Below are 10,740 nucleotides of genomic sequence, written 5' to 3'. Positions count from 1 at the left end.
AACAACACAACAATTAAATTCAATAATACCACCAATAATATCATCTATTACAATCCAATTATTCAAACTTAACAACATCACAGTAATTCATATTTTTTTTAAAATAAAAAAATATTAGGTTAGAGAGAAAAGAGAGATGCAGTGAGCACAGTAAGAGAGTAGAAAAAGAAAAAGTAGAAACATCATAATAATTCATATTTTTCTAGAATAAAAAAGAAAGAAAAAATTAGGACAGAGAGATAAGAGAGATGTAGTGAGCTTAGTGAGAGAGGAGAAGAAGAAGAGAGTTGGACAGTGACGGTGAGAAAATTTGTCGCCGAAAAAAGGGACTGAAAGGAGTGGGAAAACGTGGGGAGGAGAGGGGGGAGAGAGAGAGAGAGAGAGCTCGAGCGCACGCCGAAAAAGGGGTGTTCATGGATCGGATCCGATCTGCATATCCGTGGTGTTTATCCGAATTCAATCTAAAAATTGTGGTTATAGATCTGATCTGCAAGGCTATTGGATCGGATCGGATCCGATCCGATCCGCACACTAATAGGATCGGATTATGGATTTTATGTATAGGTATCGCATATTCGATCAGTATATCTGCGGATCCGCAAAAATAAATAAATAATATTCTTTTTATATTTTATTTTAACTAATAATTATCATATATGTTGTATTATTTTAATTTTATTATTTAAGAAAAGTATGTTTAATATTATTTTAAAAATAAACATATTTAAAAGAGTAGAAAAAAATTTATTAATGTTTTTTTAATAAAAATAAACTTTTAAAAATATTTTTGTGTTTTGCGGATATATCCAATATCTGATCCGATTCGCAAATGTGCGGATCGGATCCAAATTTAAAAACTGCGGATATTGAATCTGATCCAATGATTTTAATTCGGATCGTATCGAAATTTTGACCATATCCAATGCAATCCAATCTGATCTACATTCACTCCTACCGAAAAGGAAAAGAAGATGATATACACACACGCCGAAACTGCCTCTACGACTCCTCTTTGAAATTGCCACTAGTAAAAGGAGATCTGAAACCACGGTCAATGTTGCTCTCTCTCTCTATTTGTTGCGTCATCGGTGAGGACGACACTCAACTTCGCTGACGTTGTTCCTTCTCCTTCTCTCTTATTCTTCTTTTTCCACCAAATTCTCGTTCGTCCTCTTTGCTTTTCTCTCTCTTTCCTTTTCATTTGAATGTATGCGTGTAGTTTAAAAGAAGAGTATGATAGCTAATTTAATTAGGTTGACGAAGATGAAGATAGAATTGGGGTCATAAAGATAAGAGGGTAGAATTAGTGAGATAAGGATAAAATTGTCAAAAAAATAATTTTAAAAATAATTTTAATGTTAAAGATCATTTTAAATAAAAAAAATTAGAAACGATTGTAATTTTAACTTTAAATCTTAAAGACAAACAATATTCATCTCTTAAATTAATTTCTAATAATTTTTAACTATGAATTTTATATAAAAACTATACTTGTCAAAAAGAAATAGTATTTGTAATAATGTTTTCATTTATTCGTTTTATTGACTTGAGTTAATTTTATTATTAATATTCCAAACATAAAAATACATTTGTTTCCTTTGATTTTGCCTCATCAAATATAGGCCTCCTTGACTTCTTGTTTGAATTTGAAGAGAATTGAATCGATTATAATAAAATTGCTAATGTGGTATGATATAAATGAAATAAAACAAAAACTTTCATTTACTTTTGAAACACCTCAAATTTTCATTTACATATTTGCTAAAAGAATAAGAATTTATACTATATATATAATCAGTTATAAAACTCGTATGACTTCTTGACAAGACTTAAAGGTTGTCATAAGTTATAACTAACAAGAAATAGATAATATGCTTATTTTCTACCAAAAGAAGAAAAAACGGAAGTTAAAAGATCATTATGATTAGCTTGGGAGGTGGCTTAATAAGTGAGAACCCAATCTTTACCTTGAGCCAATGATTGAAATACTAATTACATATTGCTACCATGCATTTTTGAGTTTGATAGATAGAAGCTCTCACTCACTCTTCTTTTTAGCTCATCATCATATTCATGGCCTCTTGGGAGAGTAACAACGGTAAAAACATGAACGTAGCTTCGGATACTAATCATAGTGGTAGCAAAAGCAACGAAAAGAAGCGATCATCATCAATCGATGATGGCAATATTGTTGTAGAGAACGTAGACACATTCAGAATAGATTGCAAATGCAGCAGGTCAGAGTGCAAGAATAAGTGTTGTCTTTGCTACAGGTTTGGAGTTGGTTGCTCTCTTCGGTGTAGATGTAAGAGTTGCAAGAATATGTACGGAATCAAAGACTCCTCTTCGGTCGCAAAGGAACAAGAACATGCTAATGATCAAGAACGTGATAATAATGATGATAATGGCCGCAAGAACGAGGGAACAACGGATAATGGATCAATCAATGATGGCAATAGGGGATGCATCTGCAAAAAGAGTAAATGCATGCAGCTCCACTGTGAAGCTTCAATGCTGAAAACTTTTGCAACGATTCTTGTTCTTGCAAAAATTGCTTGAATAGAGTAGAGAATAAGGATTATGTGAACGAGACAAAGAAGGAAATAGAGTTGCGTAATCCACGGGGGTTTGAACCCAAGACTACTGTTGTTGAGAACGTAGCAAGACGCAGCAAAGGTTGCATCTGCGGAAAGATTATGTGCAAGGAATATTATTGTGGTTGCTTCAGATATAAAGTTGGTTGCTCTCTTCAGTGTGGATGTGCGAATTGCAGCAATCCATATGGAACCAAAGCCTCCTCTTCTGTCGCAAAGGAGCAAGAACGTGCTAATAATGGCAGCAACAACGAGGGAACAACAGTTAATGGATCATCTCCTGAATCCCATCATCCAGTTGTCGACGACAATGGCTTAACTCAGGTTGGTCATGCTTAGGGGAGAAAAAATGAAAAAGATATGTTGCTGTTAGGGTTTTAAGAATCATAAACCGTCTAGCCAGTGCTTGTTCGTATCATTACCTACATACCTACCTAAGTACCTATATTTCATTAGATAGTTTTACTATTGAATTTGTTATGTTGCATTTCCTTGGAATCAAATATACACGTATGAAGCTTTCTGATAATTCATGTGGTTATGACTATGAAGGAAGACCAGAAGGATTATTATCGACCGCAAATGTTACTGGCCAGAGAGAATGAATTCCACAATATGCCAATGCCATCAAATCAAGTTGTGCCTGTCAGGAGAAAAGGACCTGCTGCCGCTGCTAATTATTATTATTATTATTATTATTATCGTGTTTTTCAAAACCGTGGTGATGCACCTCATTATCAGCCTCTAACCCCGCCGCAGATTTCGAGCGTCCGAAACATTACTGAGCAGCAGAATGCTAACATGCTTGGGGAACCTAGTTGGCAGGGACAATCTTTCCAGAGGCCTCTTCGTATCTATTACGATAATTCTGCAGGGCCCTCATCAGTTCAGAGTAGTCAGCAGTATCAACCTCAGCAGAGTTATGGTTCTCATCAACAAGTAGAAGCACCACCAAGTGCAATGACTTGGCAACGTCTATTCCAGCCAAATAAAAATGATGCAACAAACATGCAAGCGTGCCACCCTCATCCTCACCTTCATGGCCATGGGCCATCTTCTAAGTTTCTACAGTAGAATAATGGGCGTCAATAAGGTTTCAACGTAACTACTCCTTATTGAGTATGTGGCTTTTAGGCTTTTTGGTTTGTTATATACGTTCTTAACGTTCTGTGCAAAACCTTAGCTTGCTCTGAACAAAACTGTAAAATTAAAATGCTAGTTTAAATTGAGTCCAAACCAAGACCTATTATGTACACTTGACACAATTCATTTAGAAATGACAGAATGCATTCCCATGTTGATACCCTTTCTTAAATAGGGATTTACATATTCCGACCCAAAAAGATTAGAAAGCTCTATTGCGTTTTATGATTGACGCGCAAAGAAATCAGCACCATCCTCAATGTCGTCGGTTCGAATGCTTCCGCTTTGCGCCATCAGAATTCTATACACTCTCTTTGAACAAACCTCACCTAATCTTCTGTCGCTGCCAACCAGATTTTCTACTGTCAGGTCTTTAAGTAAAAATTCCTTCTCATGCTCCTGTCACAATACAAGTCTCGCATTTTCATACTGAAACACGTATAAATGAAAAAAAGGACAATAAACAAAACATACCGATTTGCTTGGATCCATATAAACGCTTAACAAGGACTTCATGGTTGGGTATTTCTTCCAAATAGCAATAGCAAATCGAGGCTGAACCTTGGGGATAGCAACCAAAGCTTTTAACCTATTCATAGAAGCCAAAGTGAGGAACATGATAATATAACTGACTGACTAGCATGTACTTACTAATAAGAGGTTCTTAGCATTTCCTTATATAATAAAAAGATGTAAAAATCACTCACCACAACGATTTCTTTATTAAATTACGATCAACACTGTCCTTTGGAACAAGGGCTCCATTTGCACTCACAGATAATCGAGTTAACTTCTTTCTGCAGTTAAAATCAGCAAATAACCGGCATTTTAACTCCTTTTTCTTTTGGTGTGTGGGATTAACTGTATTTCTGAAGAACAATGGGGTAAACTGGTCAAGTACCTAAATTGACAAGATGCTAGGCTGGTTGTCAAACCAGAAACATGTTCAGCCAGTTCAGCTTCATCCACACACTGCCTGGAATGAACTTTGGTGAAATGAGTTGCTAATTTTGCAAGCACCTACAAGGCAATTTAACACAAAGTAGATGTTCAAACAAGGATCAGAGGTGAAGATTCAAAATAAGACTTTATTTCTGGTAAAAGGTCAGTTCCTCAACCTCCTCAACAGGCGGACGCCTCCAACTGCTATATTTATCAGGATTCTTGTACTTTTCCTGTTCCCTAAAAGATCATGCAAATCAATGTTGTTGGGTACCAGAGTAACGGAACTAACAGAATAACGCAACTAAAATTTGAAAATGAGAAACGGGATGGAACTGATCACAATAATTTATCTTTAAACAATTTTGAGAATATTATGACTATGTGAAAAATTACAAATTCTCAATTACAAGAAGAAAATTACAACACTCTTTTATACGTGTATAAAATAACACATGCACTCACTAAAGATGTATTACACTCACTAACTCACTTTAGTTACACTCTCTCACTCTCTAACAAATACACACACCTCGTTATTAGACACGTACTCTCTTTTATACTTGTTGCTCACTCACACTCTTTTATTCTTAATTGTGCACACACTCTGAGCACTACCCATAACACATATATATGAAGAGTAAGGCAGTGATGATTACAAATAACGTACATATATTTTTATTACAACCACTACTTTCTAAATATCTAAACCATGCATGCATGCATCATTATTTATTTTTAATTGATTTCTTAAAATATCCACTGCCAACTCTTTAATTTGATGACAACTTAACACTTCCTTGTCATCATATAATTATTATGCTTAGAATAATCTTTCCATTTTTTATTAAAATAATTCTGTTCTTCACAAATGTTACAACAAAGAAATATTGTCGAGAAAAGGAAATTATAGTTCATCAATAGGCAGGTCAAGAATCAGAATGAAAGCAAGGGGAACCAATCTTAAACTGACTGATTTTCCTTAATAATATACAACCAACTCCACTTACATGTCAAACCATCATATTAGATTAAAAAAAAAAGGAAACATGAATTCTCTTACAAATCATATTGTAAACAGTAAAATTACGAAGTCTAGATTATGAACAAATGAAGTAGATTTAGAACAGCATTTCTACACCACATCTGCATGTGCACACATTACAAAATTTACAAACAAAATGCTATGCACAAAACTATAAATGCAACCAATTGCTACCTGAATTGATGAACAAAGGAAAATACAATATATAACTCACCTTTTATTAATGTAAGCCATCAATCTATTGGTGAGATAACAAACTGTATAGGATGGATAATGACTTTGAATGCTAGAGAGATGACCCCAAAGAGAATCATTTGTGATGAGGTTACAAAATTTGTCAGCTTCATAAACCAGTAACACATATGAAATCTCAATTCTTTCAGTTGAATGCTGCAAATAATATATAAAATTCATATTCATATCTATCCAGCATAAGAATTGTAAGCAGAAAACACCTAACAAAAAACGGGATACACCAAAAAACAAGATAGAAAACAAATGATACAGATTACTGTAAGAGAAATGCTTAATTTGTTTAGTCCTTGCAGATGAAATAAAGGAATTTCTTACCTGTGAAAGTTGTTCTGGAACTTCCATATGCCATAAAATTGACCCTTTGATGGGATTTGATGTAATCTGGTATTTAAGCCCCTTTTCAGAAAATCTAGTAAGCAGATGTCCTGAAGCAAGAGAATAGAAGTTTTATGACAAAACATCCATAATTGAGAAATTGCATCAAAACTTATCATGTAATTATGGATTCGGATAAGCAAGAGGAGTAGAGTATGTGACCAAACAAACATAATTAAATAATATGAAAGAAGTTTATCATGAAGTTAAGCATTCTGGTATCGTCAATGTACCTCCAATTGATCCTGATTCAACTACCATCGTGTCAATTTCTGCTACAATGGAATTTGTGGCAAACTTCCCTTTTTCCCACTTCTGCTTTTCTTTCTCCATTTTTTTAAGTTCTGCAGCTTCAGCTTTAAGTGCTGCTTTTCTTAACTTCTCTTGCTGTACACAGGATTTTCATGCATTATAAATTGAACCATGAATGACATAAAATATAAATCAGAGCTCCATAACACATACTTCCTTTTGTAGTTTCTTTTCCTCCATCAAGCAACTTCTTTCCTCTTTTGTCATCTTTGTTCTTCCCGTTGCTTTGCCAGTGTTCTTTGCAGAAACAGTTGATCTTTTCTTCTTTTGGACATTCTCCTCCTGGTCATTACATGAGCTCATACAACTCATAATCACAAGAAATAATCTCAAATGCATGCAGCTAAGTGCAATAAGTCCCCTTTTCATTTAAAAGCAAATAAGATAGGAAGAAACTAATTTAAATTGTTCATGAAATTAACAGCCAACCAACCAATTGAGAAGATGTTGGATTTGAAGGATTGTCCCCAGAGTTTTCAGTTTGAGTATCATTTCCACTTGATATGTGCATCTCCATAGTTTCCAATGAATGTCTCTCTGGAGTTATCAAATAACATTAGCAAATAAACACAGCATTTTCAGGTCATGAAAAAACGAGCAAATTTTCAACAAGCATGTACCAGGAGAACTTCCAGATCCAATCAAATTTGAAGTCCATCTTGAACCTCCTGAACCAGGAAGATCCAATGCGGGGACCCTTGTTTCATTCTCGTCACAATTGTGCAGAGTAGAATTTTCCGACTCGTTATCTGATTCCAAACATATCATTTGACTAATTCCTGAATAACAATCAGACAATGAAGACACCGTTCAACTAAATGTTTTCATTGAAACCAAAACTTTAAACGATGAAAGAACAACAATTACCCCCACAACATACAAGCCCAGTTTTGTTAATAAGATCTTTCATATTTGAAACAAGCAGTAGTGGATCAAAACAGCACATAAATCAGAAGTGTAAATTCCAATGTAACAATAAAATGCAGCAAGTGAATAAGCGTTACACGATTTCCAGCACCTTCAGAATACTGATTAACGAAGAATGAGTAACTCTAGGGTTTCAGAAATAGCTGCAAAACTAACCGGAGAGGTTATTGGGCAGGCAAGTGGAAACCCTAACATTAGGATCGGAATGAGAAGTTGGAATGCATTTCACGATCGCCACTTCAGAATCGAATTGCAGGGACATCGGAGTCTCGGCGACGAACGAAGGTGTAGACGAAGAATGTGCACCGTGTTGCAGCTGGGGTTTCTGTGGGGTCGGGTCGTCATCGATGAGGAAAATGGTCTGGTTAGGTGCCGGTTTGGTTCGGCGTTTCTTGGATTGGATCGGAAACGGCGTTGAAGGGTCATCTTCGTCAGAAAGGATGATGGGTTCCATGATGTGTGTGTTGGTGCGGTGCGGTGCTGTGCTGTGCTGTGCTGTGCTGTGGTTGTGCCGCCACCGGGGGGTTGTGGTAGTTTCTGTCTTCGAATAAGCGCGGGATAATTCACCAGAGACTATGTTTGGATCAAAAGAAATCATATCCCGATTAAGCACAAAACTGGATAAATGATAAATCCTATTATCAGACAAAACATCACAAATAGTCCATCACAAGAAAACACCAAAGAATAAATCGAATTAAACATCAAAGAATAAATCGAATTAATTTGACTCGATTTACGTTATATTTACTATTGATACAAACAAGGTTGCGAGAACCGGACCGGTCATTGAACTGGTCAAGTGACTGGTTCAATGGTTTAATGGTTCAACCGGGCTCGACCGTGGTTGAACCGGTTTAATTAATAAACTTTTGTTTGGTAAGGATGTTAGAATTTTATGCACTTGTATATATAAAGTTTGCAGCCAAAACAAAAGTGATACGTCTGTAAATTTGGATCCAACAACAAGTAGCCAAAGTAAAGAAACACCCAAAATAATCAAAATGAAACTTTTCTGCAGCAAGCATCATTAACCCTTAAAATTAAAAATGACAAATTTCTCATTCCAACACTAGCATAGTATGCTATGTTCTTTAACTGTGATTGCAATGCAACAACAAACCATTATGTCCCAATGTCATACACAACATCAAGGTAATACATTTAAAAAGAATAAATAAATAAACAAAAGGAGTTCAGCTCAAAACATGAGTAAGCCCTTCAAATACCCAAAAGTTTATTTGGTCCTTTGAATATGCATTTGACATCAAATTGATCATCAATTTATATATATTACTAAAATGGTCAAATTAGTCCCAAAGATATATGAGACATCTAATTGTCTCTTCACTATCAATCTGTTACATTTCTCCATAAAATTAGACCTCAAAAACATAAAATTGGTCCTTGATGAACAAAAAATTGATTATTAAAGGACCATTTCGATGCTGTTGACACAAATGAGCATCAATGTGGGTACCTGAACTTTTCTAGGCTACATGAAATATAAGGATTTAAAATAACAGAATAAAAAGCAGCAGAAGCAAAACTTTGAACAGAAACTGAATTTTAATTCAATTCTCTAGCAATAACTTGATACATCATATGCATTGTTGGCTCTGTATAGAAAAGAAAGATCTGAGAAAATATTTGCCTTGGAATTATATCAATTCATACAGCATTTAAAATCCAGAATTATATTCAGCAAAAGTCGATGTAGCATTCAAAATCCAGAGTCCCAAAACTGTATCAATTCTATATAGCATTCAAAATCCAGAATCCAAAATTGAACTTATATCAAATTTATATTAAGCAAATTCAGAATTACAGAATCTTTAAGTCATATAATTAACAAAAAAAAAAAAAACTGAAAAGCAGAAGAAGAACTCTGCATCAAGCCATCAATTCATATAATTAACAAGACAATTGAACTAACAATCTTCCAACAAACAAGTCATATAGTTAATTAACAAAATAAAAAATTAATTCAAAAACCCAAGAACTCACCGTGGCAGAGAGCAAGAAGGCCTGAGTTCCAGAACGACGACGCCGACGACCAGGGCGACCAGACGACACCGACGCCAGAAGCTCCAGAGGTCAGACGACTAGATGACGACGCCGCTGACAGCAGCTTCGATCCGCGACCGGGAGTTCCTTCTGCCGGCGTCGATTGTGGAGCTTGTTGCCGGGTTAGGGTTCGAAAATGGAAGAGGAAATTAGGGCAGCTATGGGTTTCGAAAATGGAAGAGGAAATGGATGGATTGGGTGGGTGGGTCTAACCGCCGGTTAGGCCGATTTTTCTATCGATTTTTTGTAAGACGGTTCTAAGAGTCACTTGGACTGGCCAGATGTCCGATTTTTTATTAACCTAGTCGAACCAACCGGTCCGATCCGATTTTCAGAACCTTGGATACAAACACAATAAATCGAACCAATCTAATTTAATTTACTACTTATATAAATTATTTATTTTTTATTAATTTTAAAATATAAATGTCAATAAAAAATAGAAAAATATAGGTAAACAATAATACTGGTAAACAATATGAACAATGGGATTATAATAATAAATTAATCATGAATTTAATTAATTATTTGATTAATTTAATTATAATAATAACAATTTTTCAAATTTTAAAAAATCAGGTTTTTGAATACTGAACAGTTATACGTTTCCTCTCCTCTCGCAATATATCTCCTCTCTCTCTCTCTCAATGGACCTTCCCTACAACGAAGCCAGCCATCGCCGTGCACCCACAACCGACACTGCCTCCCTTTGCGCCAACGTCCGTCCACCCCCCAAGCGACGAAAATTTTTTTTTCCGACAGCCCACAACCCGCGCACGGTGCAGCCCCCGTAGGTCACCGCGTTCACGCACTATGCAGCCCCTGCAGCCCACCGCGTCCACCATTGCACCCTTGTCGTCACTGACTGATCCGTTGTAATACACGAGAGAGTTGCGGCTCCCATTTTATACGTACGTGACCTCTCACAGCCATTTTAATGGAGGACAATTTCGTTGAACTGATTTGTCTCGCACTATATTCTTTCATCGACGACATTACCACGCATTCGATCAACAACCTTTTCAATTCGTTTGACGGGAAAAGTGAACAGTCGGACAAGGTAACCAATGTATGTTGTTT

General features: G+C 35.7%; 1 protein-coding gene across 1 annotated transcript; it reads right to left on the bottom strand.

Annotated features, from left to right (window-relative positions):
• Window positions 1-3,863: 3,863 nt before the first annotated feature.
• Window positions 3,864-9,836, bottom strand: LOC107480335 (crossover junction endonuclease EME1B). Its single transcript, XM_016100464.3, has 13 exons — window positions 9,601-9,836; window positions 7,750-8,166; window positions 7,287-7,445; window positions 7,100-7,203; window positions 6,820-6,948; window positions 6,588-6,741; window positions 6,295-6,404; window positions 5,939-6,114; window positions 4,856-4,919; window positions 4,639-4,757; window positions 4,445-4,534; window positions 4,212-4,326; window positions 3,864-4,136 (listed from the first exon to the last, which is right to left on the bottom strand). The coding sequence occupies exons 2-13, from the start codon at window positions 8,045-8,047 to the stop codon at window positions 3,960-3,962; spliced, it is 1,695 nt and encodes a 564-aa protein (XP_015955950.1). The 5' UTR covers window positions 8,048-8,166; window positions 9,601-9,836; the 3' UTR covers window positions 3,864-3,959.
• Window positions 9,837-10,740: the final 904 nt, after the last annotated feature.

The sequence above is a fragment of the Arachis duranensis genome, chromosome 3 (assembly GCF_000817695.3).
Source record: "Arachis duranensis cultivar V14167 chromosome 3, aradu.V14167.gnm2.J7QH, whole genome shotgun sequence".
Taxonomy (NCBI): domain Eukaryota; kingdom Viridiplantae; phylum Streptophyta; class Magnoliopsida; order Fabales; family Fabaceae; genus Arachis; species Arachis duranensis.
This window is presented reverse-complemented; position numbering and strand designations above follow the sequence as displayed.

What these genes read in the sequence shown, in the direction of transcription:
- LOC107480335 (XM_016100464.3), bottom strand. Translation starts at nt 8,047, where the DNA reads ATGGAACCCATCATCCTTTCTGACGAAGATGACCCTTCAACGCCGTTT. An exon ending in CCTGCCCAATAACCTCTCCG is followed by an intron (nt 7,446 to 7,749) that starts GTTAGTTTTGCA and finishes ATTGTTATTCAG; the next exon opens with GAATTAGTCAAATGATATGT. An exon ending in TGGATCTGGAAGTTCTCCTG is followed by an intron (nt 7,204 to 7,286) that starts GTACATGCTTGT and finishes TGATAACTCCAG; the next exon opens with AGAGACATTCATTGGAAACT.